General features: G+C 48.3%; 2 protein-coding genes across 3 annotated transcripts in view; one reads left to right on the forward strand and one right to left on the reverse strand.

The window, feature by feature from the left end:
- Positions 1–10,641, forward strand: part of LOC119404329 (neutral amino acid transporter A-like) — a 28,275-nt gene extending 17,634 nt beyond the window's left edge. For both annotated transcript variants that reach the window (XM_037670878.2, XM_049418924.1), the window contains 4 exons: positions 3,319–3,553; positions 4,071–4,200; positions 4,582–4,716; positions 10,294–10,641. In XM_037670878.2, coding sequence (XP_037526806.1) covers positions 3,319–3,553; positions 4,071–4,200; positions 4,582–4,716; positions 10,294–10,417 — 624 coding nt within the window. In that variant the 3' untranslated portion in view covers positions 10,418–10,641. The remainder of the gene's footprint in view (positions 1–3,318; positions 3,554–4,070; positions 4,201–4,581; positions 4,717–10,293) is intronic.
- An 8,545-nt stretch (positions 10,642–19,186) lies between these two features.
- Positions 19,187–26,135, reverse strand: LOC119404551 (uncharacterized). The gene is made up of 5 exons (XM_037671093.2): positions 25,958–26,135; positions 24,446–24,735; positions 22,957–23,159; positions 21,467–21,770; positions 19,187–19,605 (listed from the first exon to the last, which is right to left on the reverse strand). Exons 1-5 carry the CDS (start codon positions 25,977–25,979, stop codon positions 19,282–19,284), a joined length of 1,143 nt encoding a protein of 380 aa, XP_037527021.2. The 5' UTR covers positions 25,980–26,135; the 3' UTR covers positions 19,187–19,281.
- Positions 26,136–26,240: the final 105 nt, after the last annotated feature.

The following is a 26,240-nucleotide window of genomic DNA, read 5'->3' on the forward strand; positions in this document are numbered from 1 at the left end:
CGCCGATACGCCGACGTGGGCTTAGCGAAAAACTCCTTCGGCGATACTTCGGGCCATACAAGGTTCTTCGACGCCTCGGCGCTCTTGACTACGAGGTGATCCCGGACGGCATTACGAACTCCCAGCGACGCCGCGCACGACCTGAAGTCGTCCATGTCGTGCGCCTTAAGCCGTTTTTTGCGCGTTAGCGAACCTGGGGACTCTATTTTTCTTCCTTTGTTATTGTAATTTATTTTTGTATGCACTTGTTTTTTTTCTCTCTTCTATGTTCTTTCACAAGCATCGGGACGATGCTTTTTCAGAGGGGGGCAATGCCACGCCCACTTCTTGTCTTGTTTTGATGTATTCAAGTTTGACCGGCAGGGACGGTTATCAACGCTCGACGCTGTCCGCGAAGCATTGTTCGAGAAGCTTCACGTCTATAGTAGATCGTTCTGTTAAGATTGCGCCCCGCACGCGAATGTTCCAGCTTTATCTAGAGATAACGCCGCCACCAGCGATATTGCTGGAAAGTTCGATACCACCTGTATAAAAGCCGACGCGATTGACCGCTTGTCAGTTGATCGACGGACGACGCCCTGTTCGCCGCTATCATTGTACAGCGTGTATTGCTGTAGCTCTAGTTCTCATTTTCCGGCCACAAGTTCGGCCAAATAAACAGTTTCATCCTGCAAACGCCGACTGCTGTCTTCGTCGACGTCACGACCACGTGACAATATAGCACACACGCCAACATCCTGAAAAGTTGCGTACTTTTTGACAAGCAACCGGAATGTTTCCAGAATTTTCGAGTGGGTCTCTGCTGTACACATCTGGGTAGTTAGGCAACGGTAGTTAGGAAACGCGCTGTCGACCTTTTGTCAAGACATAATCTTGAGAGGATAGCTTGTAAAGTCAAGAAGGCTAAATCGCTTACTTTATATTTGTCTTTTTCAGCTAAAACACATAAGAACGAGATTCCTTTACGAGCAATTGTTTCAGAGAAAGGCACGTGGCAATTTGCTGTATCTAGTTATTTGCAGAACTGCTTAACCTGTTTAAGTTGTTCAGACCCTTTTCGTATGCGTAATTCTCAGGCACTAATTCAGTTCCTATCAGAGGAGAACCCCGGCGGTGTTAAACTTTTGGTATGCATATTGAAGACCTTTGTTACTCTTTGCCGCGTGAGGGTTTGTTAATATGTGTTAATGACTGTATTAACGAACAAGCGAAGGAAACGGTTTCCCCCGATAAATGTAGTGTTTATACGGGGGGCTTTTATAGAAATTATTTCCTTGTGTTTAAAGTCGACGCTGGTAGGTTGGAAGGAAGGCGTTTATGTGCAGAAATCAGGGATATGTATTGGTTCTAAAGTTGCTCCGGTTCTTAGTGATTTATACCTTAGCAATATTGGACAAAGCTCTGAGGGCTCCTTGGGTAATTATTTTATTAAGGTTTTTCGTTGTGGGGACGATTACTTGATTTTTTGTAGTAGTGAGGACTTTGAATCCGTGGTAACTTCAGGGAGCGCAAAATTTGAATTAAATGGCGGAGGGCTCAGTTTTACTAAAGAATTGCCTTAACGTTTCAGAAGAACCACGTGTGCTGGCAGTATTCTCCTAGATCTTCAAAACTGCCGTTAAACTTTTCGTCGAAGAACTCTAAGTTTGTAAAAAAACGGTATAGCCACGTCATGCCTGAAGTCTTCCCTCACCAAGTCGTCTGAGCACAAAATGAGTGCCAGCTTTAACACACATGTTACGTGTCTTTTAGATGTAGTTTATCCTCGCGCGGCAGTGGCCACTGTCGCTGAACGTTTAAAGAAGTCCGTTATGTTAAGTCCGAGCACGATTGTATAAAGCAATGGAAAAAAAAAACGTGTCGTAGGTATTCTTTACATTCATTACATATCTCACAGGCTGAAGAAAGTGGGGAGTAGATGCGGCGTTAATGTTGTTTTTACTGCTGCCACTTAGCTAGACAAGATTTGCGCCGCTGTGCGGAGAAAGAATGAGCGAGTAATAGACAAGAAGCGAACTAATATTTGTTTTGTAAAACACACGAACAAATTCACTGATTGCCGTTCAGGTGTGGTGTATAAGGTTCCTTTTAGCTGTGGCCGCTTCTGGAGGCTCACCTTCTAATCTATCTATACACTGTCGGGAGTGTCAGTACAGGCCAAAATTCGATGAAAACGCAGTTTTGTACGAGCATAGGAATGAAGAAACGCGTCTAATGATTGAGGCATGGCATATCAATAATAATGGATAGCGCATGCGTGAGTCAACCATCGATTAACTTGCATGAAGAAGAAATCAATAGTAACAACTTGATGAGGGCTAGTTGGTTCATAATTAGAACAAAGGAAGTAATAGTGCTAATGGAGCAAGGACGGCAAAGGAACGGGGTCTTCGTGCCTTTGCGTCCTTGTTCCATTCGCGCTGTTACTTTCTTTGTTTTAATAAATCAAATGCCTCAAGACTTATCTTTCACGTAGACCCCCAGGCGTACCAGACTTATAGGTTCGCCTATATTGCACGGGTATGCACAGATATTTTTTCGTGCCTACTTTGTTTTCCGCCGTTGTGCGCCATTGCAGTTGTTAGTCGGTGTTTGTGGTGCCTTGACTGTCCGTGTTTACACGCCCTCTGTTTTAGAATGAATACTGACCAACTAGCTCAGCTCTCTGTTATTCTAACCGGGAGTCGCTTCTGATAACTAGAGTTTTTCGTCAGATGTGTTTTTTCTCTCGCCTATTTCTCATTCAGTTACGGCAGGGCGATGTTGCGCCGCCGAGAGATGGCATCACGAGCACATGTCCCCAAATCCTGGTCATATTTTGTACATCAAAGAAAAGCAATAAGTCAACAAAATGATGACTCTGCAACACAAACACGCATCGCAGTTCTTTATGTCAAGTGCATCCATTACATTAGAGAGTCTAAAAGCGAATGTGCTGTGTAACTATTTCTGCATCAGCTCTGCTTCTGTTGCATTGTGGCTATGAGCCTATATTGTCATGCCTTTTTCTGTGATATTATCACAATCATGTATATTGGTCCACCTCGACGGCACAGTGGTTACGGTGCTCTGCTGTTGGCCCGAGTGTCCCGGGTTCGATCCCGGCCGCGACGGTCGCATTTCGATGAAGACGAAATGCTAGAGGCCCGTGTACTGTGCGATGCCAAACACGAGATGGAAAATTTCCGGAGCCCTCCACTGCGGCGGGCTTCATAATCTTATCTTGGTTTTGGCAAATGAAACCCCATATATTATTAATCATATATATTCGACTAATTAAATGAATGAATGAATGAATACCTTTGTTCGATACCGCAGCCCGTGGTGTCTTATTTCGGCCTGTACCTGTTCACCGTGGTGCTGTCTCTCGCCATGCACGCACTGCTCGTGCTTCCGCTCGTGGCCGCGTCCACCACGAAGCGCACCTTCCGCGGACTGTTGCACAACGCGGCCACCCCGCTGGCGGTGGCCTTCAATGCCGTCTCGAGCAGCGAGACCGTGCCGGCCACCATCGCTGCGCTCGAGGAGCGCCTCAACCTGGACACCAAGATAGGTGCGCTGTCTGCATCCATCATGCTGCGTCCATGGCCTCCGCGATTAGCTCCGGAAGCACGCCGTGCTGCCGGAGCTAATCGCAGAGGCCACGCGCCATGCTTTAAGCATGGTCTCCGAGAACGGACGGTTCCTTTCTATTTCTTTCTCTCTCTCTTTCTGGTTCTTTTTCTCTCTTTCTTTGTTTCTCTTTATTTCGCTCTAGTTCTATGTATTTCTCGATCTTTCTATCCTTCTATCTCGTTATCTCTCTCTACGGACCATGCTCGGAGACCTATAATATCATGCTATAGGTTTACAAGGAGGAAACATGGCCCTAATGTCCAGTTGCTCTGGACGAACTTCTATATGTGTTCGTGAGTGTGTTTTATGTGTGGGTATATATATATATATATATATATATATATATATATGCAAAATTGAAAAATTCCGGGAGGGTTTCAACTCAAACCCCACCCCTCCCCTCGGCCAATGTCTAGATTGTAGTTAAATGCTTTGTTACGACCCTGTTTTCGCAGTGCGACTCTTGGTTCCCATGGCGGCCGTATTCAATACGGACGGTACCTCCATTTACATCACCATCAGCGCCCTGTTTTTCGCCCAAACCAAGTCCGACTACATTGACCTGCACACGATCTTCCTAATCTGGTAGGTCAGTCAGATTAACGCGGCCTGGAAGGAAACTAATAAACAATAGCAAAATAATATAGAAAACAGTTCGAAAGCAGAGACCACGTCGCCCACAGGCGTGTTAAATTATGTCAGTCAAACACGTAGTAATGGAACAGCAATAACCCATAACGAGAACAACGCAAAAGAAAAAAAAACGTTATTTTTAAAACAGGCGTGAAAGTACAGCATAATGCAGGCGCTATACAGTATTGAACAAGGCCATTTGTAACGATGAGCAACTTCTAAAGAACTTAACCAATACAGAAATAATAAGCAATAAAAGTATCTTTTAACTCACTTTAGTGTCCCTTTAGGCGGCGATTCCTTTCAATACAAGGTGGCGCGCCTGCGTCGCAGTGCCCTGTCTATGCTGTGCAGCATGGCGACGCCCACGGGAGGAGGTCCCAGTTACCTGAGGCTCCGTCTGATCCACGAAGTCGTCGGAATTCCGACGGATAACATCAGCATTCTCTTCGTCACAGACTGGATTGGGTGCGTACTCATGAGTCAAAACGGGCGCTGCTGATGCAGTTAGTGCAGCACGCCCGTATGTGCTCACAGTGCGCCTTCAACGTTAATTTTCGATAGCCAACAATGTCGCCGCGTGCTCCTGATTGGGACTAACTGTAGTCATATTAGGTGGTATACAGTAAATAAGAATAGCGTTAGAGGCGATTTAAGTTCATGGCAGGGTTCTCCGCACGGTGGGCAGCGTTTCCACCGCCGCCCACCGCTCTGGTTCACCGCCCACGGCTCCGATTAAGCCCTTTGAAATGCGCGCCTGAGGAACCAATAATCAGCAACTGTGCGAGTCTGAACAGGTGGCCTTGTGGTTTCAAAGATCGCCAACTCCAGTGCCAGTGCTAGAACACAAACGCCCTTGATTCTGTTTTCTTTGTGCGTAACGAAGTTTGCGAACTTAAAAAAATTGTTAATCTTAATACCCCCTTAACAGCGCTAGTGACCGCTGCTGTGACAAGCTGTTATTCGTCTTGCAAAGGCGCATGTTTACCTGTCACATGCAAGAGGTGACTGGAGAAAAGTGATCAAAGAAGAGGAACATGCCAAGCGCCGCATGACGTATGGCCGCACGACTAGAAGAAGAGGAAAACGAAGCGGGACATATAAAAAAGAAGGTGACGTGGCCAGAGGGGGCCCGGAGTGTTCGAACGGCAGCGCGTGAGCTTGGAAAGCTGGGGACGAGCGTCGCCGGCCTCTGTTCCGGGCGCTCCGGCTCTTCCTCGTGCTACGGCATCGCACCGTAGCCACTGCCGGTTCGAGGACACGTCCACGGACCTGGGACTACCAGCAACGCCCAGGACGCGCCATCGGCTTGTGCACCGAGCGCACCGACCTACGGCACCGCTCCGTAGGCTTAGACCGAGCCAGTTTGTCCTCCCGGGAGACGCTGGCCATCTCAAGGACCTGCGACGCCCAGGTCACTGAACCCGTTGCTGCCCACCCTCGTCTACAACGCCAGTCCGCATTCGGCCACGGTTAAAGCCTGGGACATCGACTGGGACGCCTACTTCAACGCTGGTGCCCTCCGCAACGCCTCGACTCTTCCAACGGGACAGAACGCCGTGAGTGGCGTAAGCGATGAACGCCTCGTAATTTTAGTCGTTTGTGTCTCTCACTCAATTGTTCTTTGAGCGATAACTGTGTTTAGCGCTAGTTTATTTTTGTGTGTTCCTTTTTAATGTTTGCAGTGCTTTGGGGATAACTACGTGTGTTTTTCTTGTGTGTAATTAAAATAGGTTTGTGTAACGCTCTCGCCTTGTCCATGCCTTCTGACCGACTGTTATCCGGAGATCCGTGACAAAAATAAGTGGCGAGCCTGCCAGGATCCTTTTTCTTATTTTTTGTTGTGGATCGCACGGATTTCAGTGAGGCGGAAGGAATGGACTTGACGAAGATATTAGAGTCGGCTGCGAAGCTTGGTATGTCGATTGAGGAAGCGATGAGTCTATACGATCGCGAGGAAAAGAGGCTGAGGGATGAGCGAGCGGAGAGGCGCGAGGAGAGGCGTGAAGAGGAGGAACGCGACAAGAGGAGAATTGAGCGCGAGAAAGAGTTCCTCTTGTGGAAACAGCGGACTTTGGAGGGAGGTAGCGAGATGAGCACAGGTGATAGGGGCTCCACAGTAGAAAGAGAACCTCAGAGAGCGACGCGAGTCTGCCCGAAAAAGTTAATGGCTCCATTTGACGACAGAAGAGACGACCTAGATGCATACTTGCACCGGTTTGAGCGAATTGCCCTAGGTCAAGGCTGGGATCGTAGTGAGTGGGCGACAGCGTTAAGCATGTGCTTAGTCGGGGAGGCCTTAAACGTCTTTGGTAGGATGCCCGCCAGTGACTCAATGGACTACGACAAAGTCAAGAGGGCTCTCCTGCAGAGATTTAGGCTCACTGCAGAGGGTTTTCGCGAGAAATTCCGCAGCGCGAAACCCGAGGACTCCGAGACGGCTAAGCAGTTTTCTTGCCGTTTGACAAACTATTTTGACAGGTGGCTAGACATGTCAAACACGGGGAAAACCTTTGAAGAGGTGCGTGACAAGATGGTCACAGAGCAGTTTTTGGCTTGCTGTGGCCCACAATTAGCAATCTTCCTGAAAGAAAGGAAGTTAAATGGCTTAGATGAATTTGCCGAGGCGGCAGATCAATTTGTAGAAGCGCAAGGGCTCAGTAACCTAAGTAAGGTTAGAGATGAGGAACCAAAGGTCCCGGAACTGAATCGAACTGTACAAAAGATTTACGGAAGGGCGCCTAAAGCTCCCATAAGATGCTTTCTTTGCGACAAGGTCGGGCACCGTGCAGCTGACTGCCGTACTAGTGGTGCAGCCCGCGAGGCGCAGACCGTATGTCAAGGGTGCAAAAGGATAGGGCATACTTTGGAAGAATGTAGATATCGAGCGCAGGACAAGGTGGCGTGTGTTGCTGACTTGCATGCATCAGCTGCAGTTCTTCAATGCAAGAAAGAAGGGACGCTACAGCAGAGTAGCATGGTAGATGGAACGTCTGGTTTGAAAGCAGCAATGCCGGTGGTTGTAGGACGAATACGCGATCGGCATGTCTTGGTCTTAAGGGACAGCGGGGCCAACACAGTTCTGGTTCGGAGAAGCCTTGTGAAGGATGAGGACTTGACAGGAACGTTGTCCTCCGTAACTCTTGTAGACGGCACGGTCAGACACCTTCCCGAAGCCAAGATTTTTGTATCCACGCCATACTACACAGGGCAGCTATTAGCGAAATGTGTCGAACAACCGCTGTATGATATTATCTTGGGCAATGCACCAGGAGTAAGAGACGTGAATGAGCCTGATGTGGAGTGGAGCAGGCGTGAGACAGCACAGGAAAGAATGTGCGCGGTCAGTTTTGCAGCGGCCGTAGAGACGAGGGCTGAAGACAAGGCCAATGCACAGCCGCGTCTGCTTCGCGCGTCAGCTACGTCGGTTTTAGGTGTACCACTGGCAGAGATTGCGAAGGAGCAGAAGCATGACCCTAGCCTGCAGAGATGCTTTGAGAAGGTAGGGCAGGTACTAAAAAGGGGACGCAGTCGCACATCGTGGCAATTTCAAGTAGTCGATGGTCTTCTTGTCAGGAAACGCACATTAAGGTACGGACGGAAGGTCCAGCAGTTAGTGGTACCAGAGCGTCTTCGAAAGACGGTGTTGAGCATGGGACATGTTAGTAGTAAGGCTGGACACCAGGGAGTGCATAAAATGGTGGCCAGAATTACAGAGGAATTCTTTTGGCCAGGTCTCCAGAGTGACATCAAACGTTATGTAAGGTCGTGTGACGTGTGTCGGCGCGCATATTCAAAACAAACATTACAGCCGACTTAATAAGTAGTGAAACGGATGAGCCCCTGTACGCGTTCATATGCGTAACTGTGTGGTGTGGCGAGTCAGGGTCGTGTTTGTGGTATCCTGCTGTCCAAGGACAATAATAGTGATTGTAAGAATATTAAGAATATGAACAAGCGTTTAGTGTGGACAATCACGGTTATTTTGTGTCAGTGGCGTACGTTGGGTGCATTTAAGACAATAATGACACTGGAAGACGAGTGCGGTGGTGCGTCAGCGTGAGACTTATAGCGGTAAACGTCGGACCGGAGCTCGTCTGAAGAAAACGGAGGTTGGCAGCAGTTTTCTCCTGGAGAAAACTCTCGAAGATGGGGGGTCATTGTCACATGCAAGAGGTGACTGGAGAAAAGTGATCAAAGAAGAGGAACATGCCAAGTGCCGCATGACGTATGGCCGCACGACTAGAAGAAGAGGAAAACGAAGCGGGACATATAAAAAAGAAGGTGACGTGGCCAGAGGGGGCCCGGAGTGTTCGAACGGCAGCGCGTGAGCTTGGAAAGCTGGGGACGAGCGTCGCCGGCCTCTGTTCCGGGCGCTCCGGCTCTTCCTCGTGCTACGGCATCGCACCGTAGCCACTGCCGGTTCGAGGACACGTCCACGGACCTGGGACTACCAGCAACGCCCAGGACGCGCCATCGGCTTGTGCACCGAGCGCACCGACCTACGGCACCGCTCCGTAGGCTTAGACCGAGCCAGTTTGTCCTCCCGGGAGACGCTGGCCATCTCAAGGACCTGCGACGCCCAGGTCACTGAACCCGCTGCTGCCCACCCTCGTCTACAACGCCAGTCCGCATTCGGCCACGGTTAAAGCCTGGGACATCGACTGGGACGCCTACTTCAACGCTGGTGCCCTCCGCAACGCCTCGACTCTTCCAACGGGACAGAACGCCGTGAGTGGCGTAAGCGATGAACGCCTCGTAATTTTAGTCGTTTGTGTCTCTCACTCAATTGTTCTTTGAGCGATAACTGTGTTTAGCGCTAGTTTATTTTTGTGTGTTCCTTTTTAATGTTTGCAGTGCTTTGGGGATAACTACGTGTGTTTTTCTTGTGTGTAATTAAAATAGGTTTGTGTAACGCTCTCGCCTTGTCCATGCCTTCTGGCCGACTGTTATCCGGAGATCCGTGACATTACCTGAAGGCCTTAAGCTTAGTCAGACATGATTTTCTTCAGCGCAGCATGCCATTCCCAGCTAGGATTTTTACTGCGCTTTCATGTGCTTCTGTGGAGATGTGTGTAGGCGCTTGTTTTATTAAGGGAGAGCGCATCTGGAACGTTTCCGAGGAAAAATGCTCACGATGAACGGGTTGAATTAGGACAAGCGTTCGACTACATGATCTCTCTAAGCTAAGCGCTAATATTATATATATGAATGAATGTAAGCCCTTTGTTTTTGTTTGAGGAGAATGATGATCGCGAAATTGCAACGCGTGAACTATAACCTAGATTGCTGCTTAAGGATTCCGACACCCAGAATTGTTTGCCAAATATGGAAGTCGGTATGGCCTGCTCAGGGCAGTTTATAGGTATTGGTGCATCGCTTTCCTGACCATAAGTACGGATACATAGGTTCTGAAAACATACATTTAGGCGGTAAGCGCTCAAACGGTGCACGGAAACCTAACTCGAGTGGAATCAGCTTCCACAGGAAATTGTTGACTGTCGCACTGAAACTTCGTTCAGAGATATACTGTTACGCTGATAGTTTTCTTCTTTTTTTTTTTCCTTTTTTGTTGTTGATCTTGTTTTCATAGTTATCCATTTATGTAAGCATATGTTACCCTGTGTATTCCCCCCTGCAATAATGCCTTCGGGCGCTGCAGGTACTTTAAATAAAAATAAATAAAAAATAAACAAATCAAGGACACTGACAGCCACCAGGAAGGCTGAGGCTACAGTCTGTTTGTGAGCTCTTGAGTGTGTCCTTGTTCAATTATAATAATCACTGGCGGGGTTTTACGGGCCAAAACCACGATATGATTATGAGGAACGCCGTACTGGAGGGCTCCGAAAATTTCGACCAACTGGTGTTCTTTAACGTGCACGTAAATATAGACACACGGGCCTCTAACATTTCGCTTCCATCGAAATGCGGTCACCGCGGCCGGGATTCGATACCGCGACCTGCGGGCCAGCTTTCAAGCATCATAATCACTAGACCACCACAACGGCTTAATGTGTCCGTACTTCCTTTGTCGGTTTTCAGAAGCCGCCTGGCGACCGTAGTGGACGTGCTGACGGGTCTCATTGGCGTCCACGTGGTGCAGCATTATTGCGGCTTGGAAGGATCGCCCACCACGGAAGACGCGCATAGAGAGCTGGCGCACTAGAACGGCCCTCTCTAGGAGAGCGACCTTAATTTGATGGACGTTTGGTCTCTGATTTAATGGGATACCCGTGATAAGAACTGTGCACTTTGAATGAAAACAGACTGACTAGTTGAACGTGGTGTTGGTTGACCTTGGTATCCAAAAGCAACGCTGGGTTTTAGACGCCGTACGGTTGGGAATTTCGGAATGATCTCGAGCACCGGGATTTTTTTAAAGTTCCGCGGACGTGCATACAGATGCTTTCGTTGTATTTACGAGGCTCTGGCCGCACGCTGCGCATTTACTATTTTTTGGTAACTACTGGGAGCCTCGCGGTTAGTTGTAGCTTATACAGGTTATGTCCACGTGTTCCGATGTTTTCAGTATCATGATCTGATTGTCTTTGCCAGACGGAACCACCCAAATCAGCCCTGCTGTCACTTGCGCAATGTCAGACATTCGAAAAAATGACCAGACCTGCGCGGCACACGTAGCGTAGGCTGGCGGAGCGGCCACCTTAGAGCCCGTTGTAAACTCTCTTAGGGCACCTACTGCAAGAACAGTTGCGAAACACCCACTACGCCATAATTCATCATTTTGCGGAGCACCGCGCCTACGTAGTTGCGCACTCTGATGATGGCTGCTGCTGATGATGATGATTAGGATGATGAATTATGGCTTAGCACTCCATGACGCAAGCCACCCACTCGGCTGCTGTTGTGAGCTCGCGACAGCTTGCCCTGTAAAAACGAACGATGCACATAGTACTGTGCAGGCGCACAGTGAGCTCTTCACTGCATCATCACTCTTTATATATTTTGTTTCCTTTTAATTTTTATCATGCAATAATTCAAGATATATCTTTTTTAATTCTATATGTACAATTCTTGTCCGGTCCCCCTGTGTGGGTACGATACATAGTGCATCATCATCATCATCATTAAATATCAAAGGTTGTGCTTATTCTTGGTGGTTTTGGTGTTTCGGCAAGTTTGCAAAACGAGATAGCAGTGCTGGGCAGTATCGAAGATACATGTATCTTAGATACTATCTTAGATACTCTATGGGTATCTTGTATCTGTATCGCCATACGTCTCGAAAGACGAGTATCAGTATCTGTATTTCCGATACATTCGATGATGTATCGGGTATCTTAAGATACAAGATACTTCCATCGCAACACAACCATGCGAAACAATAATCTCTGGCCCAGCTCCGCTTCTCAAGCTAGTACTGGTATCACTAAGCCATCTGAATAAGTCTAAGGGCAGTGGCGTTATTTTATTTTTACGCCAGCGTCCTCCAGTGAGGGTAGAAGGTGAGGAACACAAGCACGCGGACGTCTACGAACAGCCCACGCACCTTTTGTTTTCTTGATTTCTGTTCTTTTTAGTTGTGTCAATGCCGTGACACTTGCTCTTAGCCACTGTCCTGCGCCGCGTACTCCACTGCGTGCGGCGTCTATCGCGCAAATTCTGATGTTACGGTGTCGTTATTCAAGACTCTCTTGCGTTTTGCTCCGTAACGAAATGTGATGCGTGCAAGAATGGGGTTGCTTTGCGTCGCGTAGATTTTCCATATCAGCGGTTTGAAGGATCTCGTGGATGTAAGTTTGACTTGCATGCAATGAATTACCTTATACGCAAATAAAGTTTTAACAACTTTAGCACCACTGGTACGCATACCTAACAGAAAATATCTTCGCGTACCGTAATTTTCACTTCCATCTACATTCATTCAAAGAATTCATGAAATCACAATTTCTTTATTAGTACAAGTGCTTTCTTAGCTGTCATGCTGCATCACATACATTACCTAGGTCTCTGGACTGCTTTTCTGGTCTGGTCACTAGCGAACGGCCACAAACCCCATGTACACCAGCATTCCCCCTCCTCGCCCCCATCCAAAAAAAAAGAAAAGTCGCTACCAGCGTTGTTGCTGCTGTACACCTGTTCGGATATACGGTATTGTGCAACCTTTCTTTTACGGACAAGGTAGAATTCCACACCGGTAATTGCGCAGTCACGCGAAGGCTTTTTATTGAAGTTATTGTGATTATTTGGCAACCCGCTAGCTGGTCAGCAAGCTGAGCAGCGACTCCCATCAATTGCAAAAATGACAAGCAAGAACTCCTGTCAGCGAAGTGTATAAAGAGTTGTCCTGTGAAGAAGCTAAAACAAGCCCCAATAAGTTGTTTTGGAAGAAAAGTAACTCACTTTGAACAAGAAGGGCAAAACTTTTGAGATAACACGTTTATTTCAAGTGAAACAAAATAGGTCAGAGTTAAGAAATTTTCAAGCATACATTTTCGTGTATAGGCGTTTGCTGCTACACTCTAAGAAAAAAGAGAGTCAAAAGAGGGACATGGAACCGTGACTCTCTTCGGGTGTTCATCTGACCCCTTTTGGAAGGTACAGGCAGAGAAAAAGAGTTCGCATTTGGGAAGGAGTCATTGGACCCTCCTGAAGCGCGTTTCGATTGGCTTCGCTATACGGAAGAGCCGCCGTATACGCCATACATATCGCACGCTCGCCCTTTGGCGCCGTTGTGGCGCCTTGCTCGGCGACGCTGGCGGGGTTGGCGCCGGGGTGGCGCGCCGCTCTCTCTCAGTTTAAGGTCCCTAGATAAAACAAGTTTTCAAGGTAGCGACACCCTTCCTTTTCCTCCTCGCTTATTTGCCTGGAGCGCCCCCAAGAAGGGTCAAAGCGTGCATAAAAAAGGGAATGTTTGTGTTCAGTTATTACGGCGGATAGAAATATTTATAGCAAATGAAAAGTAAATGAGACGTAGGATAAAAGGTTACTTAGTTGAATATAAGCGGTACATCATAAGAAGAAGCGTGATGTGTGTTACCCAACTGGCAACGTTGTTATAGTTTTATATTTCACACCATTATCCATGGCGTCTCGCATCGTACGTCGTAGTTCGTCCCGGTTCGTCCAGTTCTCCGAATGTGTTTTGCTCGTGAAGATGATGTGGCACAGTTAACGTGCTTCTTTTTGGATCCTGTGATCCTGACTGACCACAGGGCAGCACCTTGTTGTGACGTTGTGACGAGTGATCATAGCCGCTTGTGCGCACACAGGCAAAAGCCGTGGCCAGACTGGAACGAACGCTTGACTAGCAGCATTGCGATGACAGTTTTTTTCTGGAAAAATACATCCATTTTCGCAATCATGATGCCAGGTAATCGTGGTGCATGTTTTATTATCTGGGTGACTACGGAAGAGACCGCGGCATCGCAATGCGGGTGCACGCAACTTAACGACAAGTGGGGTTCTACCAGTTTGGTGTCCCGAAGTGATGAACATTGCGACGATGTCGTCGCCCTACCATCAACGGCAAGTACCAGAAACAGACTTAAAAAGCGTTGACACAGCGTCGCGTTTGAGCCTGTTTACGCCGCGTTCAAGAGCAAGTGACTCGAACTGGTCTGGCATGAAATGTCCCTGAAAGTGCAGCCACTTCAGCTGTATTCAACTGTATGTGCATACGCACAAATATTTGTAACGAGTTTCACGTACTAGACGCGCGTTAGACGCGCGTTCTGTAGCGTTTCAACAAAAGGCGACAAATCAACTCGCCTCGCAAAGCCGCGTCTACGGCGTTGCACGGAAGTCCTCGCGTCAAATGTTTTCTAGCCACACTTCACGGCGTGCCCTATTCCGGATACCACGAGGTATGTTGTAGAGGGAAAAACCGCCTTCTGTTTTGTTGCTGCAGCCGACATCACAGTACTTGACATATTCAAAATTCACGGCGAAGCATGTTCGGCCGACTCGGCGTCAACTGGAACGCTCCTCTTCTACAGCTTGTCTTGGATACGATTTCGTCTTTCGTCGCGGCAAGAATCCGACTGGAACCATATGAACATGCGCACTCGTTTTGAACCTTTTGCTTTATAATAAATATCACCACCATCCACTAACAGCATCACGTGCAACGAATTCACCAATCACAGACGCAAATGATGTAGAAAAGGAGGGGTAGGCGCGAGAGTGAGGAGGAAGGCGCAAAGAGCAATGAGTGTCGCTACCTTGAAAACTTTTTTATCTAGGGACCTTATCTCAGTTGTCTCAGTGTCAGTCTCCTGGTCTATTGGAATGCGTTGCGTGGTTGCGTTCGCTGCGCTTCTTCGGTGGTGTTGACGCTGGCTCCGTGCACGAAGTGACGCTTGGAGGGCGGAATATTCATGGAGCTGCGGACACCGGCAACGGGCGCCAGTTAACGGTGAGTGTACTGCCTAATTATACAGCTTTAGCTGGGCGTCTGCAGCAGCTCTGCGGAATTTGCCAGCCATTTCCAACAGTAGCCTCTATCCGCGGGGCTGTTGCGGATGCCCAACTAAAGCTGTCAGTTAACGAGTTGCCACCGCTATGCGCGTTGCTGTACAAGCTCCCATAAAGTGAGCGATGCAAAGAATAATCGAGGGTCATTTCTTGCTGATCGCACGTCGTGTCTGCACTACTGACGGTGCAAGATGTCGTTTTGAGATGCACTTTAGTCTACTTAATAATAACATTTCCATCGACCTTGAGTGTGCAGCGTGCTTCCGCGCGTGGGAACGTGAAAAAAAAAAAAAGCCTGTGTACAGAACGCTCAGACGCACTATATGTAATGGTTTTTGTTGGCTGAAAGACGGCAGTTTGAGGTGTAGATATAGTACGGTGGCTTCCAGAATGTATGCGGTAGTCATTCAAGTTGGACACGCCTCGCCGGTAAAGTGAAAAAGCTCTAGACGTTCGACGACGCGCGTTGTTGCGGCCGCCGGCGTGCACTCTTTTCCCTCGTTTCTGTTTGCTGTTTTCATGATTTGCATACACTGCGATGACGTTGGGCGCTCTAACAGAATAGAGTGAGTGTACGTGATTGTGGGAGTTATGTGCGCTAATTCTAGCATATGACATGTCTGATCTCGACGTAGACGGCGTACGCACGCGCTGGGTGTCGTTCGGGCCCTAGTACTCGCATCTGTTGATCTGAGTATTTAAGGATGGGTTACGTTTGTAAAACGTGCGGTCAGTAACCGCTCACGGCATGCCCCTGACTGCCGGAGGATGTGCTTTGTTGTTTTGTTGTTAGCCTTTATTATGTCTGTGTGAACCACTTATTGTGTAGATTTTGCAAACCTTTACTGCAATTTCATTTTCTCATCATAATATCACGTTCTGCTTTTCAGATACCGTTTTTCGTGGTGCTCACGCTGGACAGGAGCGACAACCTAGCAAGCCACAAGTCTGATGCCTCAAGCCGTCGCCACTTTTTGATTTATTCTTAATCACAAGGAATAAATATGGAAACATGACGACGATTTCTGCTGTTCATTTAGCACCATATGGCACTGTGCACATCACAGTCACATATTTTAGTTGGCTATACTCATAGAAGCATGTCACTGAGGAATACCCAAACTTCTTAATTGGAAATCACAGACCATCTTTTCGCGCTTTCTATATAACATTGCTGGAAAATATGTGTTGTTTTGACGAGTTTTATTAAAGTAATGCTAAAACTAAACTATTATTTTTTTACAGTCGCTGGGCAGAACGGCAAGCATTATTGGACTTGCTTAAAATGAATATTCCACTATTTTCAACAGTAGTCGCGCAAAAGTAGAGCGAGGATCAAATGAGTAGCTTAAAATACTTGTGGAGTCGCTTGATGCTTCGGTGTGGGTCCCTTGACCCCCCTAGGAGTGTTATCGGCAAGAGTCGTCTGACTCCCTATAAGTGGTAACGTGATCCTCCCGATGAGAGTCTTTGCACTCTTCCTAGAGGGTCAGGGGACTCTCCTAGAGCGAGCCGACCCTGACCCACCAAGAGAGTCACCGTGACTATTTAAAGAGAGTCGTATACGTGGCAAGTCAGAACTCTCCGAAAAGAGTCACGCATACTCTTTTTTTTTCTTAGAGTGTACATTATATGAATCTATAATAACAAATTTGAGAATGTATCGAAGTAGCTTAAAATACAATTGCCAAGTATCGTATCGGATACAATTATTGCGGCAGTATCTTGTATCTGTATCTTCAATACTTCTTGCCTGAATATCTTGTATCGTATCGCGATACAATTTCAAAGTATCTTTGCCCAGCCCTGCGAGATAGTCATTAATTTCTCCGTTATCGCATAGTTCAAACTGTAATGCGACTTCTGAAGCGTGTCACGACTGAGATAGACGAAGAACGGTGGCGCGTTCGGTATCGAGCGGCCTTCTGTCAAGCGGCACAATTTGGAGGCGCTCTTGGAGTAGCACTCGTTTCCGGAAAAATCTCCAGCGCAAACATCCATACTCAAAGATGTTTTGCCACGGGTCGTTTTCAAAGTGGGTCATGCAACCGCGGCGCAGTTTACCAATCTATTTTTACGTGGAAGTAAACACTGTGGCCTGTCGTAAAGAAATACGACCATAAAAATGAAGCTCACTTCACTTGAGATGGCAGATTACTGAGCTCTGACATTCGATAGGTGCCCGGTGTTTTTGTACCCCGTGCCATTTGAAGATTTGCCGCACGACTGGCGATCGACCCTGCTCGGCGTCTTATTGTGCTATATATGTATGTGTATCTCGCGATAAACTTTGAGTTTATTTAGTAAGCGCTTGTTGCTTGCTCTCTCTGTGTCTGTTTTACGTAGAGTTTCGCGCTAACTATATTAATGGATGTACCAGAAGGCCACGTTATACCCGCAAACTTCTTAATCTCATCTTCTCATCTAACTTTCTGTCTCCCCCTCGCGCGTTTGCCTTCTGTTGAAATCCAGTTCGTTACTCCTAATGACGAGCGGTTATCTTGCCTGCCCGCTACATGTTGTTGTTGTATCCTCTGCCATATGGCTCACACTCACCATGGCCTGCCCGTGTCCATTTCTTCTTGATTTCGACACAAGACCGGGTTGGTTGTCGAAACATGGGAGAGGCCTTTGCCATGCAGTGGGCGTAGTCAGGCTCATCATGAATGAAGGAATAATGAATACCAACAGGCCCATATTTAAGGCGAAAGCCTTATATCTGTCATGCAAAAGTGGCCTTGATACATTGAGACATTGAGCGAAAGGTCGGCGTGTCGTACAAAGAGTCACGTGACCACCCACGCGCCTCGTGAATCAAGGCGCGCGAGCTGCGTGTTCACTTCGTCTTTCACATAGAATCATTCGATTAGAAAGGCAGGTCAGCGCACCTTACACATTTCTGTCACCTAAAGAAACAGTTTCTGAGCATGTTCACCTGATGTCGGTATTTCGACAACGAAGAGGCCCACCAATATGCTCGAGCATTGGTCAGCCGAGCGCTGGGACCAGCCTCTGATTCGGGTGACCCTGGTTAAGCCTTGTCATCATACTACGACATTACGCAATATCACCGCCTATAAAGGCAGTTAAAACCACCCCCGCACAACAAGTTAACTAAGCGCCAGGAGGTTGTCTGGCGCCGACTAAAAATACATTCATTCCTGTCCCCATGCATTTATGCACGTATATACCACGACGCGATTGAACCGTATTGCTCGCATTGTCGGTTAATAGCCACACTTCGTCACATTCTCTGGGACTGCAAGAAGGACCCCCTCCCCCCTTTCCCGATCTCTGGGCCAGTCGCTCGCCCGAGGGGCGGGAGGACGTTTTTGCCTCCACCAGCCTGGGAGTTCAGCTCCAGGCCAATCAGAGGGCAGAGGAGGCGGCCGCCAGGTTCAGCCTGGCGGATCACCTACCTCCATAAAGTCTGACGACAATAAAGTTGTGTTCTCTCTCTCTCTCTCTCGACATGTTTGTACAGCACAAATCGAATGAGGACAGATGAAAGGACACAACACAGCCGCTGATTTTCGCAGCGCCTGTGTTGTGTCCTCTCATCTGTCCTCATTCAATTTGCGCTGTGCAAACATGTTGATGTTGACTAGCCAGAATAGCCCAAGCTACCGTTCTATCAAGTCGGCATTTCGGTCTCGTGACGTCATGAAGGATAGCGTTCTTATTATGCAGTTTGACGAATAAACGATGAGTTGGAAGCACGGCGTCAAGTACTTTTCTTACTTGGAAAAGTCAGCGCGAACGCAACGGAGACACAAAAACGAGAAGGACTCAGCGCGAGCGCTGTCTAACAACTGAAGTTTATTCTAGTCTTCTCGTCTTGTGTCTCAGTTGTGTTCGCGTTGATTTTTCCAAGTTGCGCAGCTTCCAACTCGCCCACCTCTCCACCTTACTGCAGTACTTTTCTCGCACCGTGGTTGGAAGCACGGTGTAGGTTGTAAGTAAGCGCTTGTCCTGGTCTGTGTGCGCTTGACAATGTTCTGCTTCGCCTTCGAGTCGTCTTAGGCGAATGCATTAGGGACCCTGTAAGCTTTCCCCCGGATCACTCAATATGCGGCGTCTCATAATCATATTGTTACGTTGTCGTGATGATGAAAAGCAGGACAGTCGGTAACGATGAAATGCTTTAATGGTTCGAACTTGTGCCCGGTAGAGGAAAGTGCGAGTGACACTCGCTGTAAAAAAGATAACGGCGAACAGGGACGCCTAATCTGCTCGTCTGTGAAATGCGTCGGCTTTTATACATGTCTTATCGAACTTTCCAGCGTTATCCCTGGTGCCTGGGTTAGTTCCAGAATAAACTTTATTGTTCGCGTGCGGCGCGCAGTTTTATCGAAAGATTCTGAAATAATCTGGAAGGTTCTCAGAACTCGGGTGTGGTTTGCGCAAGGCAGTGGTTAAACGTGTAACGGACCGGTTGCATAAAACTACAGAAAGGTGTGCGCGTCGCGATATCGTAGTTTTGGCACATGAAACACCAGGATTTGATTAATTTCTTTTTAACCAAGAGATGAAGAAAGGAAGCTTTTATTCCGTTTCCAGATAGCTCCGGCGGCAGCAGCAGCCATAGCGGTGGCGTCAGACGGCCGTGGATGAGCTTGAGGCGGAAGAGACGCCCTGTCCCTTGGGCTGGTATCGGGAGGCGGACTTGAAGAGGGCCAGCGCCATCAGGTCGTCGCGCAGCAGCTGTTCCCAGGCGTCGGACGCCTGCACCTCGGGCAGGTGGGCATCGATGAAGCGCGCCGCGTCCCGGCACAGCTCCTTGTCGCTGTGCCTCACGGCCAGCTCGAAGACGCGCACCGCGTTGTCCGGCGCTAGGGCGTTGGACAGCTGGCGCGCGCACGCGGCCTTAACCGACGCCACGCCGTACTTGTCCGCCGCCACGTACAGATCCACCGCGCCCTGCAGTGAAACGCACGCAGGGTCGCGAGGTTGGCTGTCAACTGGTCAGGAACAAACAGTGCAGGAGTGGACAATGGACAAAGAAGGAAACAAAGACTTTGTGCTTGACTCTTTGTCCGTTGTCCGCTCCTGCGCTGTTTGGTGAAGGTGGATTACCAACTAGCCCAATCTCAAACATTGTGTCAACTGGTGATTGATTTCATTTCTTGCGGTTATAGCGATGCTTGGGCTCGTTGGTACATAGTTATTCGAATATACTAAGACGCGAAAACGGCGAAGACGCGAGACACATGAACACCACGAGCGCCAAATGCCCGGAGGTTTATTAAGGCGAAATTCTTATATGCCTCATCAAACGAAAAATACGTCGCGATCGCGAAACGGCACAAAGAATACTACGTCACCTAAGCGTGGCTCGAGGCACGCGAGCTTCATCTTTTCGCCGGGTTTGGTTATTGTATAGTGTACTAGAATATTGTAGTATACTCTATACATAATGATAGGAAAGAGTAGGTGGCTGTATCTGCGGCAGCCCATATGTGAGCAACGAAAGCCGCGTCCGCTCGTGTCTGCTGCCACAGAGGCACTCTCAAGTGGACGCGCCGTCGCGCAATGAGTTACTTCTTCCATCGATAATCGTAGCAACGGAGCGAGGGTAGATTCTTTCTAGTACTCTAGCGAGGGCAACGTTTCGACTTCCGCTACCGAGATGAACATTACGCGCATGCGCACTAGTGTTCTCACTGAGGCGCTGTCACAGCGTGCTGCAGGTTTTCAGATGAAGCCGTCTAATAATTGTACTAGCTGCTGTAGAAACAACGATCACGTGCGAAATGACTCCATGCAGTATACAGAGCACTTTTGAGCGCGTGAACATCGAGTCTTGGTTCGCGATACGCCGTGTCGCGTAGTTTGTTAAAGCACGACACCTTGATTATTGCGGAGATTGCCTTCGATGTGCTTGTTTTACAGCGCAAGGATCAGGGATTGTCAGTTGAGTGAAGGGCATCATGAAACCGATTATTTGAAGCGAAATAATCCAGGAAAAATCCAGCGAAAATCAAGACGCAGGATAAAAAGAAAAATACACAAACAGTCGCCGGCGACTGTTTGTGGAGCCTTCTCCGAGTTCGCGGCTCCTGCGGGCCTCGCCGCCCTACAGATGAACGCCTTGGCTTCGTGCATCCGCGTGCACTGGCAAGATACTCTATTGCCATGATACTCTCTCCTTCTTCCTACCTTCTCTCCCTCTTCCTATCATCTTTACTCCTCACATACCCATTCCTAAAGGCGCTGAGCCGTGCCCGTGCACAACGGGAGGCAAAAAATAGCGACCTTTTCATTTCTTCCTTCCCGAACCACTCTCTCTCTGTCGTATGTCGGGCTGTCGTATACTGTCGTATGCTGTCATCGCTTGGCGTAACGCAGGCAAAATAGAAAAAAAAGAGGAAGCAAGCGAGAAAGAGAGAAAGAAAGGGAAAAATAGGAAGAAAAATATAAATAAATAGAAATAAAGATAGAAAAAAAGGCAGAAAAAACGGGAAAAGAGAGAAAGAAAGAGAAAACCGAAGAGAAACAAAGAAGGCTGCCCAGCTCCGCACTTCCATCGGGCTTGGCACCACTAGTGCAAAGCTGCCCTAATCTTTTGTCCAGTGTCTTGATTTTCGCTTTCTTCGCTTCTAAAATGAACCAACTGGCCCAGCAATTCACGCTTCTGACAGTGATAATCAGCGGTGCTTTACGAGCTCGTCTCTGCAGCCTTGTGTGGTTGAATCCGTAGCCCGTGGTAGCTTGAGGCTTGGCGCCTTGATTAAGCACGTGCGTTCTGCGTGCTGTTCTTATAGTGCGCCATACTGCTCACCTGGCTGAGTCCACTGAGTGTGCCGGCGTAGAGGAACTCTAGCAGCTGCCGGACGGCCTCGTAGGAGAGGTCCTCGATGACCACGACGCGGTTGACGGCCTCGCTGGTGTTGCCGGTGAGCATGGCGGCGAACACGGGCGACAGCCGTCCCAGCAGGTCTGCGTGGGCGCGCAGTTTCCTCTGCCCGACCTGTATCTCGACGTCGCCGAAAGAGGAGCTCTCCAGAAGACCGGGAAGCTGGCCCAGCAGAGGACTGCCCGGGCACTCGTCCTGGCCACCGCTGCGATCCGTCATGTACTCGAACCTGCGACCACCACCATTTGCGTCGGTGAGTGTGTGCGCTCCAGTGAAGCCGACCCGTGACCGTTGGATTCACGGGTCATTTCATCGTTCCTTTCTATACTTTCTGCGCGAACACAATTTTTTTTCATGTGCTTTTGACATGCTTCTGTATTTGGCCTAAAAGCAAGCTTTCCAAATTAAAAAGAAACAACGATGGGAAAGTGCTCGCCGTTGCGACTTAAAGCGTTGTCTGATGCTGTGTGCGCAGTTGTTGTCTGGCCCTGTCCCGTTTCTTTCCGCGCAACTCCCAAGCAATCCCGCCCACATCGACAGAAGCCTGAGGAGCTTCGTCACAAGTTGAAGCGAGCGTGCGCGAGCAGTTGAGTTACTGTATATGACTCGCAAAATAGAGTCATACAGTAACTCTACAGAGTAGGTAAAAATCAACCGAATTTTTTTTAGCAAAATATACATGATTCGCTTCCATAACGTATATGCTGGCACTCGAAGCCACTTGAAAAGAAATCGCATTCCAGAGCTGCGTATAGTCCCGATGGATGGATGGAAAAACTTTATTTCGTCAGAAAACAGTTGGGGACGATTCCGTGTTAGATGGCCATCAACCCAAGGTTGACGGCGACCTGTGTGGCCCACTCCACGACCCTTGTCTGGACGACTGGGTCTGAGCTGGTCAACACGGCCTCCCACTGCTCGAGAGAGGGATCACGCATAATATCCGCCGGTGGCGGCGCCATGCTACATTCCCACAGTATATGGTCATAACTTGCCACTGCCTGGCACCATTTGCATTGTGGCTTAATCTCCTCCGGGTATGTTTTGCTCAACACGTATGGGTTGGGAAAAGATCGCGTCTGCAGTTTTCTCCAGACGCATTCCTGCGCCTTGGTCAACCGCTTGTGCGGGGGCGGATAAAGCCTCCGCTCTAGTTTATAATGATTGGTGATGTCGTGAAAGGACACCAGGATGATGATGCGTGATTTCAGACAAATGGCACGTTAGTACCTAAGGTTGAGCGTTGGGCTAGTTGGTGCAGCATAATCCAAAGGTTTCACAGCTCATACAACGAGGACGAGCAAAGAAGCGCTGTGCGTGTCTCTTCTTTGCTCGTCCTCGTTGTATGCGCTGTGAAACCTTTGGATTACGTTAGTACCAGAACTTGATCGATACACAGAGCGCCGGACACACACCTGAAGAGGACGACGAGCGCATAGCGGTCGCTGTCGTCACCGGCGCAGGCAGCGGACGCCACCGAGGCGCTGCTGGCCGAGCTCCCGTTTAAGCCCACCAGGCACTTCTTCTCGCAAGTGATGCGCGCTGCCGTCTTGGTGTTGCAGGTGACTTGCGCGATGTCCCGCCCCGTGGGGTCTCTCAGTGCCAGCGAGTACGAGCCCTGTGCGGTAACAACCGACACTCCGTTTATCGAGAGCCTGGCGAGAGGAGCTAAGCGTAAGCGAACTGACGCGTGGAGTGCGTGTTATGGCGCCGGTGAAATAGAATATTAGGCGAAGCTTCTGTGAGTTACAGATTTCGGTGGCAGTGGCGGCGGCATAGTTCGCGGAAAGCCCAGTGCCGGCGAGTGCACAGAAATGCGGATGTAGTACGCAAATGAGGCCCTCGAAGGTGCGCCGGTCACATGCGCATATATGTGTTGTTTATATGTGTTGTTTTCTAATAATTGATGCGCTCTCGATCATGGGCTTGTCGGCGAAGCCGTTTGTGATATGGCAGCCTGATATTTTACCGGGGTTACTTGTGATTTCGCGTTGCCACATTCCATTGTTGCCTTTCATTGTATCACGCATGACCGGCCTTGTTCCCTGTAGCAACAGAAGTGTTGCGCTGCTTAGCACGTCGGTGAAGGTCCAATTCCCGACATGGAGGAAGGAAACACTTAGGAGGGGGCATTTTGCATAATGTGAAAGAAAGAAGGAAAGAAAGAAGGAAAGAAAGAAAGAAAGAAAGAAAGAAGGAAAGAAAGAAAGAAAGAAAGAAGGAAAGAGAGAAAGAAAGAAGGAAAGAGAAGGAAAGAAGGAAAGAAAGAATGAAGGAAAGAAGGAAAGAAAGAAAGAAGGAAAGAAAGAAAGAAAGAAGGAAAGGAAGAAGGAAAGAAAGAAAGAAGGAAAGAAAGAAAGAAAGAAGGAAAGGAAGAAGGAAAGAAAGAAAGAGAGAAAGAAAGAGAGAAAGAAAGAAAGAAAAAGGAAAGAAAGAAAGAAAGAAAGAAAGAAAGAAAGAAAGAAAGAAAGAAAGAAAGAAAGAAAGAAAGAAAGAAAGAAAGAAAGAAAGAAAGAAAGAAAGAAAGAAAGAAAGAAAGAAAGAAAGAAAGAAAGAAAGAGAAGTAGTAGGTCAGGCACGCACTCGTCAAGCTTCTCTTGGCCCCGTTTTCCTAGCGGAAGGGCTCCTCCTTTTTTTTCTTCTTCCGCGAAATAGCGTATTTTACCGTATTACTGTATGTTCTACATAGTCGAACGCGCTGCATTGTTCTTATGCTCGATGTTGTGTTGGTGACGGTAATATGCGTTGTAGAAAAGCAGCGGCTGAAGCTTCACCTCGACTGCGCAGGTTCTCTACGCGTTCCGAAGACTACGAGAACGTATCAACTAGCATTCGACCCAAACCGAGCCCCGTTGTTGCGTTGTCTTTAAAGTGAGAACGTCCGATGAGGGGTAGCTTGTATACCTGCAGTGTGCTCTTGGTCTCGACGAAGCACGACGCCGTCTCGTAGCCGTAGTAGTCGACGTCCGTGGTGAGCCATATCTGGAAGCGTGGCTCGTCCCACTGGGCCGGGAAGGGCGAGCTGCAGAGGGAGACCTTGTTGCGCAGCCGCAGTTTGCCGCAGTTGTGCACCGTCCACGTGTGCGTGATGCTGTGCGAGTGCAGGTACGTCTCGCTCGACGTCGCCGACGACATGGCTGCTGCTACCGCTTCCTCCTTCGATAGACGACGTTGTACGGCTTCCTCTCCCGCGCCTGCGCCTTGTTCGTGTTCACCTTCAACTGTGGCTCACACCCACTGTGGGGGATTGACCAAGAATTGAGTGGTTTTATAAAATGTTTTAGTACTTTAGAAGGGAGGTTACAGAATAGAAACATTACAAACTTGATAGGAAATTTTGGCGCTCGATCAAATATGTAAAAAAAATAGTAATAATAAAATAAAATAAATCAATAGCCTCGTTCTTGTTGTTGTCTTCTTATTCCAGACTTGCAATAGGTTGTTGTTCGCCTCGTTTCTGTGGCGCACACCCACTTTGGTGGATTGGTCAAGAATTGGGCTATTTTGTAAGTTTGTAGAAAGTTTAATACTAGAGCACTTTAAAGAATTGGTGTATTACCAATTAAAGATGACGTTTAGGTGCATGATAAAATTCAGAAAAAAGAACTGTATCTGTAGATGTAGATCCTAAAATTTTGACTCACACCTACCCTGGGGGATTGGCCATGTATAAGGTAATTAAGATAAAGTATGTAAAATATAGAAAAGAAAATAGTTCGTTTCTTTTGATCATAAAATATTTTTATTACTATTATAACTTGACTATAATAAAGTAGGGGTCGAGTTGGTTTCTTGAGAATAATAAGTAATTTAAGAATAGACTAATATCAATGATGGTGATACCTCGCGTTGGTCCACACCCACAATAGGGGATGATAATAATAATAATAATAATAATAATAATAATAATAATAATAATAATAATAATAATAATAATAATAATAATAATAATAATAATAATAATAATAATATCTGAGGTTTTCCCTGCTAAAACCACGATATGATTATGAGACACGCCCTAGTGGAGGGCTCCGTTAATTTCGACCATCTGGTATTCTTTAATCGCATAGCACACGGGCCTCCAGCATTTTGCCTCTATCGGAATGCGACTGATCCCCCTATTCCGCGACGGTGGTCTAGTGGTCATGGGTCTCGACTGCTGACCCGAAGGTCGCGGGATCGAATCCCGGCCACGGCGGCCGCATTTCGATGGAGGCGAAGTGCTAAAGGCCCGTATGCTTAAATTTAGGTGCACGTAAAGAACCCCAGGTGGTCGAAATTCCGGAGCCCTCCACTACGGCGTCCCTTATAATCATATTGTGGTTTTGGGACGCAAAGCCCGAACAATTACAATTCTCCATAGTGGGTATGAGCCACTTGTGCGAGAGAACAACAACATCGACCAGTGTTACAAACCTGCGTGGCGCCGGCTTGTCATGCGGCCTGCGAGGACGGCAGCTACCCTGCTGGGCTGGGCCGTCCTCTCGCTGGTCGCTGCGGCCGCGGCCCACGGTGCGGAGGGCGGCGCGGCCCGGCCACCTGCGCCGCTGGTTCTCACCCGCGAAGGTCGCGTGCTCGGACTGCGAACCTCGTTCGAAGGTCGACCGCTGCACGCCTTCTACGGCGTGCCGTACGCCCGGCCTCCGCTGGGGCGACTGCGGTTCCTGCCGCCGGTGGCAGCGGCGCCGTGGCGCCACGT

The sequence above is a fragment of the Rhipicephalus sanguineus genome, chromosome 9 (assembly GCF_013339695.2).
Source record: "Rhipicephalus sanguineus isolate Rsan-2018 chromosome 9, BIME_Rsan_1.4, whole genome shotgun sequence".
NCBI classification, from domain to species: domain Eukaryota; kingdom Metazoa; phylum Arthropoda; class Arachnida; order Ixodida; family Ixodidae; genus Rhipicephalus; species Rhipicephalus sanguineus.

Bases quoted from the DNA above. Each gene is read 5' to 3' on its own strand.
- LOC119404551 (XM_037671093.2), bottom strand. From the start codon at position 25,979: ATGACAAGCCGGCGCCACGCAG. The intron at 24,736-25,957 runs GTTTGTAACACT...AACAAGGCGCAG, and splicing joins GACAAGCCGGCGCCACGCAG to GCGCGGGAGAGGAAGCCGTA. The intron at 23,160-24,445 runs GTATACAAGCTA...GTTACCGCACAG, and splicing joins AGACCAAGAGCACACTGCAG to GGCTCGTACTCGCTGGCACT.